The sequence below is a fragment of the Budorcas taxicolor genome, chromosome 1, assembly GCF_023091745.1.
Source record: "Budorcas taxicolor isolate Tak-1 chromosome 1, Takin1.1, whole genome shotgun sequence".
Lineage (NCBI taxonomy): Eukaryota > Metazoa > Chordata > Mammalia > Artiodactyla > Bovidae > Budorcas > Budorcas taxicolor.
The window spans coordinates 121,380,974-121,406,265 of NC_068910.1; the positions used below are offsets into that span (position 1 = coordinate 121,380,974).

The 25,292-nt window shown below is 39.6% G+C and overlaps 1 protein-coding gene across 1 annotated transcript in view; it reads left to right on the top strand.

Moving 5' to 3' along the window:
- The window catches only part of PHLDB2 (pleckstrin homology like domain family B member 2), a 90,981-nt gene extending 67,917 nt beyond the window's left edge, over positions 1-23,064 (top strand). Inside the window, exons 12-17 of the mRNA XM_052651140.1 lie at positions 4,243-4,450; positions 14,104-14,194; positions 15,340-15,486; positions 17,601-17,820; positions 21,934-22,019; positions 22,829-23,064. Coding sequence (XP_052507100.1) covers positions 4,243-4,450; positions 14,104-14,194; positions 15,340-15,486; positions 17,601-17,820; positions 21,934-22,019; positions 22,829-22,969 — 893 coding nt within the window. The 3' untranslated portion in view covers positions 22,970-23,064. The remainder of the gene's footprint in view (positions 1-4,242; positions 4,451-14,103; positions 14,195-15,339; positions 15,487-17,600; positions 17,821-21,933; positions 22,020-22,828) is intronic.
- The last annotated feature ends 2,228 nt before the right edge of the window (positions 23,065-25,292 follow it).

Genomic DNA, 25,292 nt, shown 5'->3' on the forward strand with positions numbered 1-25,292 from the left:
TAAATAAAGCAGGCCTATGTGAGAGGATGGAAGGATTTAGGAGGATCCTAGTATTCCATTTAAGCCTTAAAACCTATTATAGAGTGAAAGGGAAAGTCACTCAGTTGTGTCTCTTTGCGACCCCATGGGCTATACAATCCATGGAATTCTCCAGGCCAGAATACTGGAGTGGGTAGCCTTTCCCTTCTCCAGGGGATCTTTCCAACCCAGGGACTGAACCCAGTATAGAGTGAGGAACTGTCTAAATGACTGGCTAGAACAAATGATTCCTATGTGGCTAGGTGATAGTAATGCAGGACATTACAGAACTGATTTGTTATAAAGTTGGATGAACTGTGCCTCAAATCATCGAATGGCATATTACAAACCTTAACTTTAAAAAGCTATTTGTTAGCATCTTCTTGGAATAAAGAATTATTTTATAGATATAATCTTGTTTTTATTCTCCCTGTTTTCTGGTTGAACATGTGTGATGGTTTCTCTCTTTTTTTTTCCCTGTAACAAATCGTTTTTTGACTGTGTGCATGTATCAGAAGCTTGTTTTTGTTTTGTTAACTTCTTGAATTCTTCTCTATAAACTCAAATTTAATCTAAAAATATGACTATCTTCCCTTGTCAAGCTGGTACTGTTACTAACACTGTCAATGACTGCATGTTGGAAGGGTGTGTTTTTCCTGTCCCCTTGTCATCCTTTTTGATCTTGTATCTTTTTCCCTTTCTCTATCATTCTTCTCCTCATTCCTGACTTGTCCTGCACGTTCATCTTCCGGCTGCGGACTATGGTTAGGAAGAATGAATTTCTCAGCAGGTGAGAAATTGTCAGAAATACTGATTAATTTTATCCTCCTAAATCCAGGTTACAAATTTAGGTCATTGCGTTTTCTGTATTAAGGCCCAGATAACCATTTTAAGGTATATAAGACACATTTAGAAAACATCAGCAAGATTATATATCCCACCGTGGCTAACTCACACAGGACTGTTCAGGTACGATTAGCCAGAATTCACAGAGAATGGTATTTTAAAAATAATAATAATAAATGGGCCTTGCACATCCAACCTATTGGCTCTTCTGGGACAGTGAAGAATGTTGAGTTGATTTGGGTTCCATGTATGTGCTATGCTTAGCGACCAGCCTCAGATATTACCAGGTCTTACTTTATAAACTTTGTAAAATACCCAATTCAGACAGCCGTTCCTGTCCAGTCAAGAAGGATTTAGAGTATTTACAAGGCCCTTTTTACTCTTTAGAGATTGTCCCACTGCTGAATATTATTCTTGCCACATAATTTAAAAAGAAAAACAGAAACCAAGCAGTCTCAGGGATTTAGGAAAGTCTCATGTTTCCCCAATCCACTTACTTTGCCCCACCTGAAATAGTAGATGCATTGCATTTCCTTATTTAGTCACTAGTATATTTGAAATTTATGAATTCACTCAGTGACCTTTTATATTGTGACATCTGAGTACTAAACAAATGGGATTCTGTGCTGAACAGGACATATATGGCCCCCTCCCTGATGACCTACACTTGAGTGGAGGCTTAATCCGGCTCACACCTCTTCTGGTGCTACTTCATTGTACCAGCAGTCGTCCTTGGCCCTCCTGCCAGGGGACCCTCCTCCGTCTCCTGAGCCCCGATGGTGTCCTTCTGTTGAAAGTATCTGTACCTTTAAATGGCCAGGCCAGAGCCTGGAGCCCAAAACCAGCTCCTAGGAATCACGCTGGTGCCGTTCCAGGATCACAAAGGGGAGGTCCATACCCTTATTTGTAATTTCAGGGATCACTTGTTTTTTTGGAATTGCTCAGGAGGGAGGAGGCTAAGCCAGGTGACAGGTGAGTTTGTCGTGATCAGTAAAGTGTTGCTGGTTGGGGGGAAAGGAGGGGCTGCATAAGGTGGATGTTCCCATTCATATTGGAGCCACAGGAAACTAAAATCCTGCCATGGAAGCTCCTTGTTAGCAGCAGCCTTTTTCATTTAAGTTGAAAATTCCGAGTTTTATCCTATCACCAGAATGATAGAAGGTTCTCTGAGACACAGAGCAAAGAAATAAGGTAAAACACATGGTGAGGTGACCTAGGGAATTTACATCTGCAGTCCTAACACTGTAACATGGCAGCCCCTTGTGCCCACATTTGAAAATTTTGGAGTCATTTTAGTTTACCGTCTACCTCCCCTGAAGGTGGTAAGTTCATTTTCTTATTCTGTGATACAGTTAGGAAAAAAATCCTGGACTATCTAAGGAGCAGGACATACTTACATAATTGCATTACAGGAAGTAGCTTTCCTTATCATGAAAAAACTGAAGGGAAGAGAGGTTGTGACCCATGTCATCACCAAGGAGACGATTCTTGTGTTTTAAATGACAGGGTTGTCCTTTAGGGATTTGGTTTTCATACTAAAACAAGGAAATGCCTTCCATGTTATGGGTGCCAGCATGAAGTTCTCTTTGCCAACAAGGCTTTTTTGAAAGTGTAAAGCAAGATACATGTGTGACCTTTTCAAATAATCTCTGGTATTTTTTGTCCCTCCCTTTTCCATAATGAATAATTGGAAACAATTTAAAAGGAGCAGTTAGTAATTCCAAAAGTTCAAGTGTCAAAGGTAAATATTTGTGCAATGAATTATTTTGCCATGTTTAAGATTGAAAAAAACAGGCACAAGCTCCGTGTTTATGAATGCGCTGGCCTTTGTAATGCTTTATGCATTAATCATTACAGCTGATGCTGTTCTCTCTAAAGCCTCATGGTGTGCTTTTATGTTTTGCATCTTTCCTTAGCAAAGTGATATGTAGTTTTTACATATGTGTGTGTATTTATAACTTATGATTATCTCTTACATTAAGGAAACTTATTTTCCCAGAAATGCCTTAACCTAAACTAACATATTTTAACTTCGATATCTAAAACTGCTCTAAATACTAGTGGCATGCAAACCCCTCATGGAATTCAAATCATTTTACAGGTTTAGTTTTGATCTATAATGTTTTGTTGAAGCATCACAGATGTGGCATCTGTTTTTAAATGAAAATGTTTAATCAACAGCTGAGGAAGCGGTTTGGAATCACTTGCCTTCTTTTACCCTCTGGCCTGTTTTTTTGGTCATTTCATTACTAATTAAAAACCTCATAGAAAGGTAGGTAGGGTACAAGAAAACAGGGAAAATCCAGATGGTCCAAATATATAGTCTTAACAGGCATGGCAGTACATTTGATCTGGGAGAAAGTGATTGTGAGCTATTGTACTGGCTAAAGAACATATTTTAATGAATTGAGGGCTTCGTTTATCACTAGGACTCCTGATTCTTGAGTACATGGTAAACAGAGAATTAAAATAAAGATAATTTGATTTGTGATACCCAAAATCAGCTACCAGAAGAAAGCCATAGAATAACACAAAGTAAAGGCTGTGGCCTGGTGTGCCAACTAACCAGGTACCAGGGTAAGGAAAGCCCCTCTTAATAGAGGCACTTTTGCTCCTGTGGATATGATCCCTACTTTTCCATACGCTTATCACCAACTAGTTGAAGGCTGGTGGTTAAGGCAGAAGAAGGAAGAGAGCTAAAAATATCCTAATTAGGCTGATCACAACTATTGGAAGGATTGTTGATTCTGAGTGTTTTAAATGAGTAATTGGCAGACAGGGGGATTTGAGAAAGAAAAAAAAAAAGAATGAGAAAAATGTGCAGTTGAAACATTAACCAATGTAAAAATGTTAGTGATATGAGTAAGATACAAGTTTCTCAGGTCCTACACCTAGATTATCTACTTGCTGTTTTATGACCAGATCAAGTACCTTTGAAACTAGAATACAACTGAAGAAGTGACCACCCTAAGAGCCTCGTGTCACTTGTCATAAGAAGTCATCGTGCTTTGCTTAAACTCAGCTATTGTTAGAGGATTTGGGGTTTGAATTATGTTTCTATTTTGGTTTTGTGTGTGGGTTTCTGTGTGTGTTGATGTATTATTCTCCATTGTGCTGAGATGTAGAAATGGCATAGGAAAGTGTCAAGTGAACTGCTGACAATAAAAAATTAAAAAAAATCACTCACAAGTCCACTTCTTTGAAACTCATGCTTGCCCTGAGCATGATGCCGTTTCTTTGATCTTCTTGGCTTCAAAACAAATTAGACCAAGGCCCCAGTTTCATAGGCAGATGTTTTGGGTTGCTGGTTTGAGAGTCTTAGAAGATCTAAGACTGAAAAAATGAGGCATACGAACATATTTATGGCTCTCTCCTTAGGATATAATCACCAACAGATGAGTGAAGGACAAAGGCAGAAGTCTTCTGAGTTTTACAACCGCACAGCTTCTGAGTCGAATGTCTACTTGAACAGTTTCCACTACCCAGATCACAGCTACAAGGACCAGGCCTTTGATACTCTGAGCCTAGACAGCTCTGACAGCATGGAGACCAGCATCTCTGCCTGCTCACCTGACAATATCTCTAGGTAAGATGTACTGCTGAGGAAGGTTTCTGGTTTGGAACAGCACCTGCTTGTTTCAAAAAGTAAAACCATCAATCTGAGGCAATGTATATGTACAAGCCCAAATTTCTGAAACGAAAAGAGCTACAATACAGAAGAGGGTTGAGTGTCCTGGTGGTCTTTGAAAGTACTTTCTTTGTCTGCAGTGACTTGAGCCAGTCACACACCATCTAATCCATTTTCTCCTTTATTTCTTTGCACTTGACTTCACACGTATACTGTGCTTCAAAATGGGTTTACCTCTGTTGGTTGACTCCAAACGTCATTAGGATTGCTTGTAAAGATTTAGCCATTCATATTTGTGTTCATACTTCGAGGCAAGCAAAAGTGGTCTTATGGGATTATGGCCAAAGGTGCATCTAAACTATAAATCTAGTTATAGTGCTCCTTCAAGAGCTTGTGATGATGCCTTGCTACCTTTTAAGAAAAGTCAGACCTCAGAGCCTGGCATTCTAGATCCAGCCCAACTCTGCATTCATGCTGTCCTGCTACACCTCCCAGAGCTTCTTATTCATTGAGAGGGCGATGAATTCTCAGATTTCTGTGCCTTTGACCATATCGGTTCTAGCCCTGGCATCATGTCATCTGTTGTTTCTTTTATTTATATGCTTATTCACTCCACAGATCCTTACAGAGTACTCTACAGTTAACAGTGAGCTGGAGTTGACTCAAACCAGTTGCAAGAGCTGGGTGCACACCTCCTAACTCTGTGATCAGTGATGTCATGTTGGTAGTATGAAATTGGCCACAGTGGGAGTATTTCCACCACATAAATTGACAATTTGTTGCATTATCAGGGTTTTGTTTTCCTCCAGAGAGCTGATTTATCAGCACACCACTGTCTAGAGTCAGTTCTTCCTTTCATTCGTGTATTCCCTCAACCTGTGCATAACTGAGCGTTCAGAGTGTCTAGCATTGCAAAATGTCTTTACCTTTCCCTACCCCCTCCCACCTTAGCCTGGAGAAAGTCTCCTCACCATTTAAGCTCAAACTTAAGTTGGAAACTCATGAAAATTTCTCCTTTGAGAGTGTTTTTCTTTCATGTTTCCATGGAAGTTGATACTTTTTTCTCTTGTATCACTGATCACATTGCAGTATAAAATTTTTTCTACAATAATTACTTGGCACATTCCTAAATGTCAAGGAGGATGCTAATTATCTTTTGGTTTCCACATTCAGCAGAAATCTTGGCACATAGTAGGCATTCAGTTAGTGTTGGCTGAATAAATACCTTGGGAAATAGTAGACATATTTTCAATTTTGATTTTTTTCTTTTTTTGTTCTGTTTCAATTGGCTGAGAACCATTATGATTTCAACCCAAGGAACATCCAGTGTTTAATAATGTCCATTGAGCGACTGTCTCAAGTGAAAATGACTAACTGTATGATGACCATCAAACAAATTTTCCTCTGTTGCAGTGAAGTCACAGGCTAAGGACAGGAGCTGTCTGGGCCTTACCTGACAGCTAACTGTGCTACTTGAAGCAGATCACAGATCTCTCTAGGTTCTGATTTGCTAATCTGATAAATGATGTATTGTTCCTTGAGTGCAAAAGGATGATGGATTTTAAAATATTTTGGTGGTAAATTATCATCATGTATATAGAATTTCTTTACAAAGTTTTGAATCATTTGCTTCTCCCCTTCCCCCCCCAAAAGGAGTGACAGAGACAGAGAGAAAGCAATATCGGCAAGGTATGCTTAGCTTTGGGTTCAGTTCAGTTCAGTCGCTCAGTCGTGTCCGACTCTTTGCGACCCCATGAATCGCAGCACGCCAGGCCTCCCTGTCCATCACCATCTCCTGGAGTTCACTCAGACTCACGTCCATCGAGTCCGTGATGCCATCCAGCCATCTCATCCTTGGTCGTCCCCTTCTCCTCCTGCCCCCAATCCCTCCCAGCATCAGAGTCTTTTCCAATGAGTCCACTCTTCTCATGAGATGGCCAAAGTACTGGAGTTTCAGCTTTAGCATCATTCCTTCCAAAGAAATCCCAGGGCTGATCTCCTTCAGGACTGGTTGGATCTCCTTGCAGTCCAAGGGACTCTCAAGAGTCTTCTCCAACACCACAGTTCAAAAGCATCAATTCTTTGGCGCTCAGCCTTCTTCACAGTCCAACTCTTACATCCATACATGACTACTGGGAAAACCATAGCCTTGACTAGACGGACCTTTGTTGGCAAAGTAATGTAACGCAAAGCTTTGGGTTAGTGTCTCATAAATGGAAAGAATTTTGAAAGATCCAAATCTAAGGAAATATTATAGCCAGGAAATTTGGGGAGTGGAGGAAAAGAAGAAAAGGGACTTCCCTGGTGGTCCAGTGGCTAAGACTCTGCATGCCCAGTGCAGGAGGCCTGGGGTTCTACCCCTGATCAGGGAATTATATATTTTTTTAATTTATTTGGCTACACCAGAATTTGGTGTAGCCAAATAAATAAATAAATATATATTTTTTAAAGGGATAAATGCTATATTTTGTGGTATATAGAATGCAGTGTATTTTAATTCTAGCATTATAATAGGTGAAATATTGATATTACTGAATACATCCTTCCAGAGAAGGAAAGGAATTCTTGGGGAAAAACACTAAAGCAACCATAAGAATTATAGGTATTTCTCCTTATCACATGAGAAATTTAATTTAAATTTAAAGAGAGGAATATGTAAAGACTAAAGATAATGTTTTGCTGCCCTTATTATTTAATATCAGAAGGGTTAGTATTTCACTTCTTTTAATATTGGAAAATTCTGTATCTCACTTTTTAAAAAATGAAAGACACTTGAGTGTGTGGAATGACTAGGCACCAAACCATCCATCTCTTGCTCTGGGTGTTCTCGTAAGGCACTGGCTGCTCCCATGAGGGTGTCCGAGAGCCATGCGGGGGTGCCAGGAGCTGATGTTCCCGGGACAGAAAGCCTAGAACGTTGAGTAATTATTCATAAACGCCAGTAAATTGACCGATCAAATGTGTTGCTTTTGAATAACAGGACAAGAAAGTCAGCAGCTTGGCAACTATTGTCTATCAATGGTGGGAGGAATAAAAGGTGACCGGGCAATCATTTCTTTCCCTAGTATAGCATCTCAGAGGGACTTTCCGGGTTTCTGAGGCACTGTGCACTTTTGAAAGTTGTTATTTTGAAAACATCAGACTACCTACCCAAATAAATTGTGAATATTTTATAACAGTATTCCCCTGGGTGAACCGCTGATAGCATGGCCTTTTTTATCCTTTCTATTCTTGAGCCCTCTTTAATAAATAATTACACTCTATATGTTTTCCTATATTGGTGGCTTTTTCTGCTCCATTTTCTGCTCTCTACCCCTTTATCCCCTCCAAAAACTAAAAATAAGTGTACATACCTTCAAATGATTCCCTCCTCAAACCCCATCTCTCATATTTGAAGGTGGTGAATGGCAGCATGGCAGTGAGTACAGAAAGTTACCTAAAAGGGAGCCATTTCAATTAGATTTACCAAGATGCTTGCTCCTTGGAAGAATAGCTATGAGAAAGCTAGACAGTCTATTAAAGAGCAGAGACATCACTTTGCTGACAAAGGTCCGTATAGTCAAAGCTATGGTTTTTCCAGTAGTCACATATGGATGTGAGAGTTGGACCATAAAGAAGGCTAATCTCCAAAGAATTGGTGCTTTCAAACTGTGGTGCTGAAGAAGACTCTTGAGAGTCCCTTGGACAGCAAGGAGATCAAACCAGTCAATCCTAAAGGAAATCAACCCTGAATATTTAAGGAAGGACTGATGTTGAACCTGAAACTCCAATACTTTGGCTACCTGATGCAAAGAACTGACTCACTGGAAAAGACCCCGATGCTGGGAAAGATCGAGGGCAAGAAGAGAACGGTGTGACAGAGGATGAGATGGTTGGATGGCATCACTGACTCAATGGACATCAGTTTGAGCAAGCTCAGGGAGATAATGAAGGACAGAAAAGCCCATTATGCTGCAGTTCATGGGGTCACAAAGAGTTGGACATGACTTAGCAACTGAACAGTGAACAGCAAGAAGTTTAGATCCAGAGACTTCAGGACAGTAGCCACCAAAATCTTAATCTACCTTTTTTTGTTCACCCACCTACATTTTCTTTAAATGGAGATGACTCCACTGAATGTGCCATAGTAAGAGGACAACATTATTTCTGGCAGGTAGTTCCCTGTGACCACCATCATTTTCCATAGTGCCTCCCCCTGCCCCCCGGTTTATCAGTCCAGCACCAAGTATTTTTTTTTCCTTTTTTTTTACATATAAATTAATGATTTTATTATACATTATGTATTAACTTTTTTGCATATTACTTTGCATCATAGTTACTTCACAGAGAACTGACCCAGTGCAGCTAGCGTCATAGATTACCAATCACCATGGTCAGAAATTACGATTTGTTGTTGTTCAGTCACTCAGTCATGTCCAACTCTTTGCGACCCCATGGACTGCAGCACACCAGGGTTCCTTGTCTTTCACCATCTCCCGGAGCTTACTGAAATTCATGTCCATCAAGTTGGTGATGCCATCCAACCATCTCGTCCTCTGTTGTCCCCTTCCCCTCCTGCCTTCAGTCTTTCCCAGCATCAGGGTCTTTTCCAGTGAGTCGGCTCTTTGTGTCAGGTGGCCAAAGTATTGGAGCTTCAGCTTCAGCATCAGTCCTTCCAATGAATATTCAGGATTGATTTCCTTTAGGATGGACTGGTTTGATCTTGCAGTCCAAGGGACTCTAAGAGTCTTCTCCAACACCACAGTTAGAAAGTATTAGTTAAGTGTGCTGTCAGATTCTCTGAATGTCAAAAATTGAAGCCAAAGTAGAAGATGCCTGCAAAGGTCTAGTGTAAATAAGAGGAAGAGGGAGAGAGGAAACAAGCATTTCTCTTGTGTGCCATCTACCTAAAAATATTCATCCTACCCTAAGATAAGCTTGTACCCATTTTATGAAGGAAAATAAATGTGATAAATATCAGGAAAATGGATAAGGAACTGACGTTTGGCATGCATAGTAGTATGAGAGCACATCCTAATGGGAATTTTTTGAAGATAGGTAGAAAGAGGTCTTCCCTGGTGGCTCAGATGGTAAAGCATCCACCTGCAATGCAGGAGACCCAGGTTCGATCCCTGGGTCGGGAAGATCCCCTGGAAAAGGAAATGGCAACCCATTCCACTATTCTTGCCTGGGAAATCCATGGACAGAGGAGCCTGGCGGGCTGCAGCCCATAGGGTTGCAAAGAGTCGGACTCAACTGAGTGACTGCCACATACACAGAAAGAAAGATAAAGAACTAAAAAACTTTTCTCTTTTTTAGATCTTTTAAAAATGATGTATTGAAATACACTGAAATTATACGTGTTTTAAAGAGGGAGCTCCATGCTGGAATTCTAGCAACATAAACTTAGTCTTGTGGTTTATTGTGTCACAAAAGCCATTGGTAGGATTACAGAATTACTCTGAGTTGCGGGTACCTTTGCCTTACACTTTTTGTCGAGACATCATCTTTGTGTCCAGCAGAATATTCTTGGAGTCAGACAGTGTTTTTACTTTTTCAGTATCATTACGCTGTACACAAACATAAAGCTAAGAAAACAGGGCTTTTGTCTTAAAAAACAGCAGCTGAATGTCAGTTCTGCATAAAGTCTGTATTCTGCTAAAATTATTGAATGAGCTCATAGAGGGTAGTGTTCTGAATACTACCTACAATTCTACATTATTGTTACTATTGCTAACAAGCCCTGACCTCGTGGTCATGCTTTGAGAGAATGTTGAGGAAATTGATGTCATGATAGCTGTTAACCACCACAAGTGTGTGTGTGGAGTGAGGAAACGACTGGATATAAGGTTGAGAGCATCCAAGGCTGAGCTTAGCTTTAAGAGATACTTCAAACAGACTTTCAGATACTTCTTATCCCTTTGGTTTATTCTGCTTTCTACCCAAGGTAGTCAACATAGCATTTGCGTTTTATTCTAGGGATTTCTCTCAGAAGAGATACAGAAAACCAGAGCATTTCAGAGGAGGGCAGGCAGCTTGCAAAGGGACCAGGTAGTCCACTGGACAGAGAAAGATTAGACATTGTATCAGGAGTAATAGTTTTCTTGACCTGAAAAAAGAATTGAGAAGATGAATTGAAAATAAATATTCTGGGACACTGGCTCTTCATTTAGTAGCAGCATTGGGGCACTGAAGACAGTCTTGGAAAAGTTTTCTGTCTGTATGGAAAATTTTGTTTGTTTTCTGTTTTGTTTTATTTATTTGTTGTATGATGATGTTCTTATTTCCTTTTCTTCTTCCTTTTTCTGTTTTTGCCTTTGCCTCTAAAGTGAATATTCTAGAAAGCAAATTCAGATTTTGCTGAAAGGTATTATTCAGCACTGAAAACTAAATCTGCTATTTAGATTCCTTGAGTCTGGGTGAACTCCGGGAGTTGATGACAGACACGGAGGGCTGGTGTGCTGCAATTCATGGGGTCGCAAAGAGTCGGACACGACTGAGCGACTGAACTGAGCTGAACTGAACTGAACCCTTGAAAAAGTTTCATTTTTCTTTATAACTGTGGGTTTTTACCAAAGTTGGTCACATGAGACAAATAATCTTCAGTTGATAAAATAGAACATGGCCAAGTAGAGAAAGTAGGCAAAACTAGTCACCTTTTCTCCATAAATGGCCAAGTGATTTCATATTATTTGGTATCATACAATAATCCTATACGAGATCAGAAATGTGCCTGCCTTCTGAAGAAGGTCAGAAGTTGAAGCAATGACTCCTCTTGTAATTTGGATGGGCTGGAGAAACCAATGATGAGTGTCTTGTGCTCCAGGTAATACATTAAAAGTGTATTTTCAGTGACTTCAGGCTCTCCCTTGGCATGCAAAGTGCTAGCCAAATTACATTTCATTTGTTCCATGCCCTGATACTGACAAGTCTAGACTTCACCCTAAATTCCTACTGCGATTGCATTTGCTTCTCACTGCAGGTACAGTTCTGCCCCCTCCCCCCAGAGTATCAGAGAGAGTAGCAGTATCATAGAGTAGCATTTAAAGTTTTGCTAAAGTGCTGTACATATCAGTGGAATCTTAAAATCAACAATAGCAAAAATGTAGCTATAGAGAACAAGTAGGTGTCCATGGATAAAAATTTATTATTTTTAACAAAATAACCAAAGTAGGGACTTCCTTAGTGGCCCAGAGGTTAAGAATCCACCTTCCAGTGCAGGGGACACAGGTTCAGTCCCTGCTTGTGGAACTAAGGCTTCACATGCCACAGGCATGTTAGCCCGTGTGCAGCAGCAAAGACCCAGCGCAGCCAAAATTTAAAAAAAAAAGTTTTAAGTAACTTTTAAAATGTAATTTTTTAAAAGCGAGACTTTAGGTGCCTAACAGTTATGAAGATGTGATGTAGTAAATGTTAATATGCATTTTCTATGAGATGTTTTCAGAAAATTCTGTCAGGCTGCACTGTTGGCATTCTTGCTGGTTGAAGAGAATGGAACTTATCCCTTTGTACCTCCCTCCATCAGCCCACAGAAGTATGAGGGGAAATATGGCTTATTCCTGCCTTTCTCATGAGAAAACACCTGGCTAAAAATTGGCCCACATTCACTCTGCCTCAGCCTAATTGTTAAGCTTCTGAGGATCCACCATTACTAAAGCTGTCCCTCTCCTTGATGGATACATTTTGTAATGGGGCTGGCAATACTGATTTTATTTTTTTTTCACTTTAATTTTTTAAAGCAGTTTTAGAGTCACAGCAAAATTGAAAGGAAGGTACATAGATTTCCCATATACTGACTCCCACCACATATGCATCCCCTACCCCTTTATCAACACCCCCCACCAGAGTGGTACATTTGTTACAAGTAACGAACCTACATTGACACAGTACTATTACCCAAAGTCTGTAATTACAAATTATATAGATTCACTCTTGGATTTGGACAAATATATATCCTGTATCCATCATTATTGTATCAAACAGTATTTTCATTGCCCTAAAAATCTTCTGTGCCCTGTCTATTCATCATTGTCTCCCTGCCTACCCTCCCCACTTCAAATTGCTGATAACTACTAATCTTTTTACTGTCTCCATCGCTCTTTTTCTTTTCCAGAATGCCATATAGTTGGAGTAATAAAATATTTAGCCCTTCAGATTGGCTTCTTTCACTTAGTAACATGCGTGTATAGTTCCTCCATGTCTTTTCATCACTTGATGGCTCATTTCTTTTTAGTGCTAAATACTACTCCATACATAGTCTGGATGTACTATGCTTTATTTATTCATTTACTTACTAAAGGATACCTTGGTTGCTTCCAAGTGTTGGCATTTGTGAATAAAGCTGCAATAAACATGTGTGCACAGTGCTGATTTTAAGATAAACTATATATCCTTAATTACTGTGGTCATTTCTCTTCAAAAGAACTCTTAGCACTGTGTTGAAACATCCAGGGTTGGAGTTGATCAACAGTATGGTTTAAGAAGATTATGCTAACAATTATCTTATTCATTTCTACGTGAATTAGTTTTATATGAATGTGTGCTTCAAACATGAACCCCTGCTGTGTGCCAGGCTCTATGCTATGGAGGATACAGGCACAAAAACCTCTCTGTACCCAAGAGAGTCTAGAAAAGAAAACATATTTGGGACTTCCCTGGTAGTTCAGTGGCTAAGACTGTGCTCCCAATGCAGGGGACCAGGGTTCAATCCCTGGTCAGGGAACTAGATCCCACATGCCACAACTAAGACCCAGTGCAGCCAAATAAATAAATTTAAAAAAACTATTTTTAAAGAAAACATATTTAAGTGACTATGCAAGTATGCATGCATAAGAACACTGGTTCTTCACGACCAGAACATCAGAGTGAGTAAGTTTTGACTTAGGCCACCGCCTTTTTTTTCCAGAATAGTCAAAATGTGAAAAAGTAAAAAGTAAAATATTTTGTTTAATGGTAAACATTCCCAAGTTCTTCTCTTTCTCTTTTGGTTTTTTCCTTCCCTTGTGTGACGTCTTTCTCAAGAGACATTGCTTTTAAAGCTCTGAAATCTTGAATGCAGTTTCCTCGTTGGTATGGTTCACACAACTGGCCACCACTCTTCTATTGCACCTGTAAGAGAAGTCATTTTTTAATTGACCATGTTAAATCACCATGTAAGAAATAAAATGTCCAGAAGCATGAAGATATAGCAAGAGAGTAGCTGGTGACATATGATCCCAAACCAAATCAAATGACTGCCAAACTTAGGGGTCATCTACATAGAATCTGGCGATAGTTTTGTTGAACAGTCTGGCATCTCTGAATAATTAAACTAATGAGAAGGCCTCCCACAGGCCAGAATGTCTAAACTTTGGAGGAAACATATTGGGAACACACTTTGTAGGATTTGGTTTCGCCTTATGTATGAGTAGAGCACTTTGTGTGGTGTTATTTCCCTTGCTGGTATTTCGTCTTCTAAACTGAGGTAAGTTACTTTCACCTAGAGCTGTTAGAGTTGAAGTGGCTTGCCTCGTCAGACCAGTGATTCTTGTAAGCAACATCATTTCATATTGGATCTTGGGGTGTGTGTGTGTGTATCTGATGAGACATCAGTGAGAAGCAGTATTCTTAAAAGGCTTTTGTGTTTTCTTTAGTGCCAGCACTTCAAATATTGCCCGAATAGAAGAAATGGAGAGACTGTTGAAGCAGGCTCATGCAGAGAAGACAAGGCTGCTTGAATCCAGGGTAGGCCTAATATCTTTATGCCAGAGGCCAGTGATGTGGTGGTTCAAGATGCCCTGTCTTCAGGCCTCAATAAGCAGTGGGACCTTGGAATAGTCACTCTACCTTTCTTGGCCTTATTTTCTTTTTATTCTTTTTTATTTTTTGGCCACACCAAATGGCTTTTGGGAGGAAATGGCAACCCACTTCAGTGTTCTTGCCTGAAAAATTCCATGAACAGAAGAACCTGGTAGACTACAGTCCATGGGATCGCAAGAGTCCAGCACGACTGCCTACACACCGAAATGGCTTTTGGGGTCTTAGTTCCCTGACCAGAACTGAGCCCAGGCCCTCAAAGTGAAAGCACAGAATACTAACCAGTGGACCAATAGGGAAATCCCACTGGCTGCATTTTCTTTTCTAAAAAGTGAGAGTGTTGGAGAGATGTTCTCTACCACTCTTTACTGCACTACCATTTTTTTAAATGTAAAGTGTATACAGCATGGGCATAATGAATTCTTTGTATTACATTTTCCCCTCAATGGCCCATTTGTTTGCCTGCTGGGGGAAAGGAAGAATGGCAGGTCTTTACACGTTCTCCCTGCCTTGCCAGTTCGTGATAAGGACACTATTATAATATTAAAACTCCCACGTTATTATGACTATATTTCAAGCCAGAATGTGCACTTCCTTAGGAATCCCCCAGATTGCTTTACATCCTGCCTGAAAGGGCACCTCCTTTCCTCCTCTGACTTCCCTGCTCCTTCCTCTGCGACCTTCAGCCAGGAAGCCACAGAGCAACAACAGGAATTAGAAGGACCCACAACCATCAAAGAAAGGCTAAAAGTTGTGACTAGTGCTGGGTCACAATTAACCTTTTTGTATTAAAAATGGAGAGTTGGGGTCATTAGTATGAAAGGACTGAAGAGTCACAAGCTGGGTTTCACTTAATATTCCATTGTTAACTTTATGTAGTGGCTGCATTTCTGCACAGAATGATTTGAAAGCTCTGTGAGCGATGATTATGGATATTTTACTCTGGGTTATACACTGTAAGAACCTCAGCTATAAAATTAGGAATTGCCTAGTGAGATTTAGATATATATGCATTGGAATTATTTGAGTATAACCAGTATGTTTGAAATTTTCTTCTGGATAATGATACCTAGGAACGAGAAATGGAAGCCAAGAAACGCGCTCTGGAAGAAGAAAAACGACGTCGAGAACTCCTGGAAAAACGGTTGCAGGAAGAAACTAGCCAGAGGCAGAAGTTAATTGAAAAGGAAGTAAAAATAAGGGAGAAACAAAGGGCCCAGGTGGGTCGGTCAATCTGGATGGGCTGGAGTAGGCTGCCCCCTGGTGGTCATTTTTTAGAAGACGGTCGTGCTGTGTCTGAGGATGCCTGTGGCTGTGCTGCCCATTAGCTTTGGCTTGTAATGGCCAAGAGGAAGATGTTATTAGGCCAAAAAAAACTGTGTTTATTTCAAAATTCATTGGCGACAACTAACAAAATGACATTTTTCTTTAGTTAAGCGTGGAACATTTTCATGGGAACCCATTTTTTGGAGTATATTTAAAAAGGAGAATTTTTTTTTTTTGAGCAACTTTGAAAGTTCGGCTAGATTCGTTTCTAGAAACAAATACAACACCCAAACTGAGTTGAGAAAAAGAGATTCTGTCATCTTTTGGAAGCAGACACTCCAGTACAGAATAACCAGCCCAGTTCCTTGCTGGTGGAATTAATATTTATGGTGGAATTCATTTTAAATTAATTTTAATGGTGGAATTTAATCAATAATTAATATTTTGAATTGTTTTCCTAACCACACTGTGTTGTCACAGTGCTGCCAGTACACACACATGGGCACAGGATTGCTAAACTCAGGAGAACCACCCACTTTGTTTAACTTCCTGTCTCAGTCATCGTGGAGTTTGGTCTTGTCACTAGAACTGCTTACATAATGTATGTTTCCTGAGAAACTAAAGTAAAATTTTAGGTACCATGTAATTTAAAGGTCAAGTCAGCTTTACCAAGGCTTACTAGATTTAAAGATAAAAGGTACCAGTTCCTTCCCTTATTCCTTCCAGTTGCTGGCAGTTTGAAGTTCAGCAGTGAGAGACTTGCCTTCATCTGTGGCACCCATCTAGAGTCAGAGTACCACAGAATCAAAGGCAAAATAAAGAGACAATCCAAGTAAAACGTGTTCGTTTTATCTCATTATGCCAAACCTCTCACATTTCGGTTTGCCGGAAAGGTCATCCATGACTATTTGGTATCTGAAGCCAAACCAAAGGCACAATTCTATTTTAATCTCAAAGATTCGTTTTGTTTCCAAGTATATGATTAGGTTATGTTCCCCCAGGACAAAGGGGTGGGGTAGTCTAACAGCATAAAATACGAGACCGGTTTAGAAATGTTACTCGTGGTGACATGCGCGTCCTAGTCTAGACGAATCTCTGCTCCAGCTATTGCTATTGCTGCTGCTAAGTCACTTCAGTCGTGTCTGACTCTGTGCGACCCCATAGACGGCAGCCCACCAGGCTCCCCCGTCCCTGGGCTTCTCCAGGCAAGAACACCGGAGTGGGTTGTTATTTCCTTCTCCAATGCATGAAAGTGAGAAGTGAAAGTGAAGTCGCTCAGTCATGTCCAGCTGTGGTAAACTTAAAGACATCAATGACAGACTTCACTGCCTGGTCCCGGACTACTCATTGGGTACAGCTTTCATTCCACATTCTTATCTTATTTTAACTTTGCCTTTCAGAACACCTCTGCCTTCAGTTTCTATCAGAGAGTACACGCAAATCAGCATGTACATACATATATGCTTGGGGTATCTGTTGGGGGCTGTACTTACTAAATGACGTTCAGTCAGTTACATCATGCCTGAGGTTATATAAGGAGAACTGTTGTTGAGGTTGTGGCAGGGAGAACTCCTGGGAACATTACAGTGGAGGAGCCCTCCTCTGAAAGAAGCAGCCGAGGGAACTTCATGCCCTATTTCCTTATGTTTTTGTCTTGTTATCTGCCGTGCCAAGCGGCATATGGGATCTTAGTTCCCCGACCCGGCATCAAAGCCATGCCCCCTGTGCTGGAAGTATGGAGTCTTAACCACTGGACCGCCAGGGAAATCCCTTCCCAGTTTTAAGTGCTGAATACCTCTTTTAAAACTAAGGTAAATGACATGTTTCCATTTTTTCATCTGGCCTTTTCAAGGAATAGAATCTGTTGGCCTGAATTTATTCGCATCCTCCCCTCCCCATACCATTACATTTTTCTTTAAATGCCATCCACTTTTTCGATTCCAAATGACAGTGTTTAAGTTCTCATAATTGCATGGACGTTTGAACACTTAGGCTTTTCAGTTCATAAACATCTGTGACCTAAAACCAAACAAAGAGCTATAGATTAGATGGGCTTGTACATTCCCAGGCTCGACCTCTGACCCGCTATCTGCCTGTGCGGAAGGAAGACTTTGATTTGCGGAGCCACGTAGAGACTGCTGGCCACAATATCGATACGTGTTATCATGTGTCAATCACAGAGAAGACCTGCAGAGGATTCCTCATCAAAATGGGTGGAAAAATTAAAACCTGGAAAAAACGTTGGTTTGTTTTTGATCGGAACAAGCGCACCTTCTCTTATTATGCAGGTAGGTCATAAAAAAATCCAAGTGATATTCAAATCAGGAATTTTCTGTTAAAGAACAAAAGCAATAAAATTCAGAATAAATAAGTAAAATGAAAAGTAATAGATTAATGGCAATATTAGCTTGCTAGATGTATTCAGATCATATGGTCCAGTATTTACGAATTTCCTCTAGAAATAATAAAAATTACATTTTTAAAAAGTGTGAGTCAGTTTTGTTCTGGTTCTGAAATAAACTCAAACCCAAATAAATATTAAATGGAATTTACTTTTTAGACCAAAATACTATCTTTTAAACCATCAGATCAGAAAAGGTTTCTATTTATTTATTTATGGTCATATGCCCTATTTAAGTCACACACAATTAGATAGCTTAGCTGACAGCCATTCAGCTCTAGTTCATGGTAATTTCAGCAGTGAAAAGCTCCTCGGTGAACTACTGAATAAGTTAAGTATTTACTGGGAAAATTTCCAATAAATACTGGAATATTTTTGGATTCTTTAAATGATAGATTATGAGACTCGTACCCTACTGAATCCTCTATGAGTACAGGAATATGTGTGTAACCAGTGTACTTATTAAGACGCTATTAAGAAGCCCCTTATTTACACATGGATTTCATATGAAATATGTCCATTAGCTGCACAAGTATAGCTGTACTCTCTTTTCAGCTGCTGAATAAGAGTAGTGTCAGACTAGAGGTTATGAAGACACCCTGCCTTGGGGTGATAGTTCCAGCATTTATGAGCATTGTTGGGAATTGTTACTAAGTGTAGCAAGTAATAAATTTTAAAAAACAGTCCAGTCATTTAGGGTGTGGTCAGGTATGTTTATGAAGAAAGGTGTCAGAAACCAAGAAGCTTGTGGAAGAAAGGAACCTCTGTCTATGGAGACCCAGAATCCCAGAGTGAAGGGTGGCAGGGTGCATGCCTTTAAGCGGGGGCTGTTTGTGTGGGCTCCAGTTTCTACGGTGGAGAGCAAATGGCCTAACTCTCACTGGTTACCTCTTTTGGGCTTTCTGATTTTGGGTTTTATAAGAATCCAAAGACAAGATCTTCAGTTAATACAATAGAAGCGATGTCTATGTGATAAGAAGTGCCAATTCAGTGTCTGCAAAATGCATAAAGAAATTTTGCTATGTGCTAGTCTCCACTGACAGCCTTAGCCAGAATTTTAAAATAATTCAAATAAAACAGCTTTGCTTATCTCTGCTCCTTTTTTCTAGGAGCCTTATTTCGTTCTTTCTTCAGTCTGACAGGTGAGAGGGTCAGTGCTTGTTTCTGGCCCATATAAATGTGTTTTTCAAATTTAAACTTCTTAGTGACCAGTTTTCAATTTTTTCTTAAATACCAAAATCTTTTGGTATATGAACGATTACTCAGAACGCTAATACCGAAAACAGACAAAAGTTATATTTAATTCAGCTTTTTAATATTTACGGATTGTATAGCTGACTGGTGAGACCTAGTTTGATGAACGAAACGCTGCCCATTTGGCTCTGTTTGCAGCCATCATCAGCTTTCCTGCTCCCGCCCTCCCCGCCCCGACTCTTTCCCAGACACCACCAAGCACATTAATAGATCAGCCAGCAGGTTTGTCCTGCAGATGTAGTTCATGCTGGACTCGATCCCATAGGTGCCACGAGATCAAATCCCATGTCAGCAAGCTAGTCAGCCTGGTAAATGAACACGGTGTGTGTGCAGGGCCTAAGCCAAACTCATAGGTCTCCCTGTGGAGCAGGCCCCTGTGCTTGGTCTCCCACATAGTAACTGAGCAACTTTAGAAGAGTCTCTAAACAAACCTAAGGCACAGAAAATATGTCTGTAAATTGCTAGGATAATGCTATTGAGAAGGAATACTAGAATTATCTCATCAATTTACAAGAGCCTTGTATTTTTCATTTTTTCTGACTTGCCCTACAAACAAAAGTTTTCTTCTCCCAGTTTTCTGCCTGCTTTGAAACACTGACAAGGTTTACTTTTATCTTCAGATTTTATTTTATACCCATTTCCAGAAAACAGAGTATTATTGTTTTCCAGTGAATGAATTATTGCAGGATCTTTTCCACCAAATGTTTGAGAAACACACTCACCTTTTCTTTCACAGAAACGGATGGAAACCCACTGAACATGGTATTAATTAAAAGTGTTTCCCTAGGAAGAGCAAAAATAAACACAAAAATATGGTCTGTGCTCAAATAAGTTAAAAAAAATGCTGAGTTAAATGCAATTATATAGGTTTACTTTCTGCTAAACTTCTCAGGGCTGATATTTTTCAAATTTGCTTTTTACTGTTGTTATGGGGGGGGGGGGGACAAGGACTCTCATTTTAGTAAAAACTTCAAAATGCAACTAAGTCTAAATATTTGAAGTAAGTCTCTGTCCCATGACTGAAGTTCTGACCTTTTTTAACACTGTTAAGCATGAAATATCCTTTCAGATTTTCTCCATGCCTTTTCATATATGGTTCAATGTATATAGGTATTGTTTCTTCTTTAATCCATTTAGGACCAAATTATTCACCCTGTTCATACCTTTCTTCTCATAATGATATTTCAAAGTTTTTCTCTTGAGCACATGCATATTTACCTTGGTCTTTTCACTGGCTGTGTAGATTCCATTGTATGACTGGTCTAGAATTGAATCAGTTCCCTATTAAGGCTCCAGCAAGTCTTTTGCAGCATTGTGGGTGGCACTAGTGGTAAAGAACCTGCCTGCCAATGCAGGAGACATTAGAGATAACAGTTTGATACCTGGGTTGGGAAGATTGCCTGGAGGAGGGCACAGCAACCCACTCGTGTTCTTGCCTGGAGAATCCCATGGACAGAGGTGCCACACAGGTGTCCATAGGGTCACACAGAGTCGGACACAGCTGAACCAACTTAGCACTCAGCACGCAGGTCCTAATGAACACAAATACATACGCACATGCATAAGAAGCTCTTTTAGGATGCAGTTTTAGAAGCAAAATTGCTGAGTAAGAGAATTTTGGCACTTTCCATTGTGTATGTTTTACCAAATTGACTTCCAGAAGAGGCTTTCTTATTTGCATTTCCTCCAACAGTGTATGATAAGAGCCTCTTTCTTATTTTTTTTTTATGTACTTGCATGTGTTATCATCCCTGCAGAGATTAAATTACAAAATATCTCAAGCACTTATTGTTCTTATTAGTCATTACAGAGTGATGCTATTTGATTGGTGGTTTCATTGTTGGTTTTGTTTTCTTTAATGTTTGGTTTGGTTTTTATGGCAAATATGATGAAATCTTTGGAAGCAATTTGAAAAGCGTTGCATTGAAAGGACATTACATTATTGACACGAAGCTCTGTTGGGAACAGGATTAAAAAAACCAAGCAGAGTAGACAAGAAATTTGATAGGGAAGAAACGTAAGTAGGATATTATTTTAAATTATAAGTAAAAAGCACACTTATTACAAATGTTTACAAGAGTTCCAGTTCCAGTTCAGTTCCTCAGTCATGTCCGACTCTTTGCAACCCTATGGACTACAGCACTCCAGGCTTCCCTGTCCATCACCAACTCCTGGAGCTTACTCAAACTCATGTCCATTGGGTTGGTGATGCCATCCAACCATCTCATCCTCTGTCGTCCCCTTCTCATCCCGCCTTCAATCTTTCCCAGCATCAGGGTCTTTTCTAGTGAGTCAGTTCTTTGCATCATGTGGGCAAAGTATACAACTACTGTCTTGAGAATGTAGAAAAATAATTTTTATTGATGTTAGCGGTGTTTACACTTTGTGTGCTAAACTGACAGTCAATATTCTATATTATATTTGACTGCTAATTTAGTGAAAAGCCTTGAGCAAAGTCACTTAGTCTCTTTCATGTAGGGTTGCTAATTCCAACCTATTTTTTTTTTCTCTTTTTTCAGGATGGGATGGGGCTAACCTACGTTATCTGAATTAACCTTAGACAATTTAAATGCTAGATAAATTTTTTAAATTAATTCATTTATTTTAATTGGAAACTAATTACAATATTGTCATGGTTTAAATGCTAGATAAATATTTTAATGATGATAGTTATAATGAAGTTATGATTTTTTCTGTTCATCAGTGGTGATAAAGTATTTATTTTAACACTCATCTGCCATTGCAGACAAGCATGAAGCTAAATTAAAAGGAGTAATATACTTTCAAGCCATTGAAGAAGTATATTATGATCACCTCAAGAATGCTAATAAGGTAAGCAATGAATTTCAGATTCCCACAATTTGAACACATAAGTTGGGGTGAGACTTTCCCAAAGGTCCAGTGGGTAAGACTCCATGCTTCTACTGCAGGGCAAGCTGGTTTGACTCCCAGTTGGGGAACTAACAGCCCATATGGCGCATGGCCAAAAAAAAAGTTGGGTGAAAGAAGGAGTTAGTACTTGCTTATGAGGAAACTTCAAGGAAACATCTTAGTAAGGCAGAGTAGTATTATTTTTGGAGCACTCACTATCAGCCAGGTACCCCTGCTAGAACTTTACAAAGTATCTGCTAAAATGACTGGTGAGCTCACTGTGAGAGTTCTTGCGCAAAAAAGCCAGAAAGATGGTCAATCTTGAGAAAGGTATTGAGGGCAAGACTGTAGGTTATATTAGAGCAAAAGTAATGACTACATTGCTGTTGCTAAGTTGCTTCAGTCGTGTCGACTCTGTGCGACCCCATAGATGGCAGCCCACCAGGCTCCCCCGTCCCTGGGATTCTCCAGGCAATAATACTGGAGTGGGTTGCCATTTCCTTCTCCAATGCATGAAAGTGAAAAGTCAAAGTGAAGTTGCTCAGTCATGTCCGACTCTTAGTGACCTCATGGACTGCACCCCACCAGGCTCCTCCATCCATGGGATTCTCCAGGCAAGAGTACTGGAGTGGGGTGCCATTGTCTTCTCCATTCTATAAATTGGAACTTTTAAAGAGGAAGAAGCCCTCACATATCCCTGTGTTATATTTAATGTTGTAATTGCAATGTATTCAGTTAACATTCTTTTCCTCTCTTGATTTTCTTTCTAGAGTCCTAATCCTTTACTTACCTTTAGTGTCAAGACACATGACAGAATCTACTACATGGTGGCCCCGTCGCCAGAAGCCATGCGGATCTGGATGGACGTTATAGTGACTGGGGCGGAAGGCTACACTCACTTCTTGCTGTAGTGAGCTGATACAGCTTCAGGGCAGACTGCAATAATCTTACAAGAATGAAGCCATAACACCAGGTGGACGGACCCAGCAGACCCGTCCCTTTAACTGCGGATACTCAGAACTGCTTTCATAGTGACAGGAAGTCATTTGTAAAAGAGAAAAAAGGGGTTTTAATTCAGAGCTTGATCATAAATAATTCAAAGCTTGATCATAAACTGCAAAAGAATTGCCTATGAGAAAGAAAACACTTTTGGTAAATAGCATCACTTATAGGAACATTTCTTATAAACTCTTTTTATCAATTGTTGATTTTGATGAAATACACTAGTTTACAAAATGTCTGTACTTGGAAAATATGAAATTATATTAGCACCCAAATCATTGGTGGCATTGACGTTCTTGGTAATCAACTGGCTCTTTTTTAAAGGAGCATTTTGTGGAAGGTTATTTTATAAATATTAATATAAACAAATAAGGGCTTGGAAAGGCAGTCTATGGTAGGAGGAGTTTGGCCCTAATTTTTAAGTACTACACCGAAACCAAAGACTTGACATGACCTCTGCTGAACAGTAGTAGTTCCACGTGATGAACTGCACTTAGTGTCACTCTGCATTTTAAAATGGTACTTTGATGCCAACAAGTGCCCAGGAAGTTGACTTTGAAGAGTCACCACCAGCATAAGCTACTGTACATACATAGCAAACACTTTGTAAAAGAAGAACAAAAAGCTGTGTGTTTTAGGAAGAAGGAGTCTTGGACATTCTATCACACTGGGCAATTTAAAGACAATGTTTAGCTTCAGCTGTTTTGCTGATGATTTCTCCAGTTCCAGTGCTGAGAATAAAGGCAACAGTAACTGATTTCCTTTAGATTGTCCAACTTCTCTTTGTTGTGGAGTACATGTGTTAACTGCAGCCTCACATGATATAACTATGAAATAGAGCTCTGTTTTCACCAAAGAACAGACCAGTTATTTTCCAAAGTATTGTAGTTCTATTCAGAGGCACATGAAGTTCACCTTAATGTTCTCTGTAATGTACTATTTTATGATGTTTTTTCTTTACAGTTAGCTTTTGTTTTTTAGAGTTCAATTAACTTGTATTGAATGAAATCACTTCAGGCAAGTCCTTTTGTAACAGTTTTTCAAATGCCATTTATCCTGGTTTATCATGTTGTGTGTTTTTGTAAGTATGAATGTACTCTTTCTACTCATTGACAAAGGAATAGAAGTAGAAAATAATAATGTTACTTACTAGTAAAAATGAAGTGATTAGAAGTGTCTATAAAATTTGTCAGGCCTGACTGGGTACAATTTTTTTTTTTTTTAATTTGCAGTGGTTTATATACATGTTGCCAATAATAAGATTTTGGGACTGGATTACACATGACGTTACTTGAACAGTGAAGGACAAAATCACAATTGCAGAAGATATTTTTATAATCTGTTTCTACAGAGATCACCCCTAAACCCTGTAGTGATCTAAGACAGTGAAGTACAAGTGCTGAACTTTTGTTGGTTAATGTAAAGATATAACTTTTCTGAATTGTACTTTACTTTCTTCATAGGACTGTAAAGATACTCTAATCAACTTTCTATCTTGCACGATGTAGTAAATGGTTCAAATATGTGTGTCAAAATATGTTGAGTTTGGATTAAAATGTTGATCAGATTTCACATTCGAAAATAAACTCATTTTAATTAGGAAATTACCCATTGGTGACATGACAAGGGGTGAATTAATCAGCAGAAGTCAACTGTAGAATTGACATAAAGTTTGTGTGCTAGCTAACATTATGACTGGTAGTTTATAAACTGAAGTAATCAGATGTGTCTCTGGTCACATTCCTGTTGCTAACAAAATGAGATGACCCCTGAGAAATCTGACATCTTTATGTCTAATTGCATCGACGCAATCATTACTGGGGATTGAAAGAGTGCATTTACCTATCTGTCTCTCTGATGGGGAAAAAAAATCACACAGGTGTGAACTTAAAGCTCTAAGGCTTTACTGGGTGGGGACCACATTTGTCTCCCTGAACTAAGGCAGCAGATTTCAGAGAAAAACTGCCCTCAATAACATGTCCTTTCACACATGTTAATGAAGGCAACATTGATAGTGGGTCAATGGAAACAACACTGTCTGCTTCAAGCCCATCACTGTCAGTAAAAGCATCTTCACTTGACTCCAGTCACAATTTTTGCTGATGTGTTAAATTGATGAAGGTGAGTGGAGAAAATGATTCATGGGTTCGTGGGTTTCTCTGGGTTTTGTGTGTGTGTGTGTGTGTGTGTGTGTGTGTGTGTGTGTGTGTGGTGCCTTTCCCAGTATGCGAA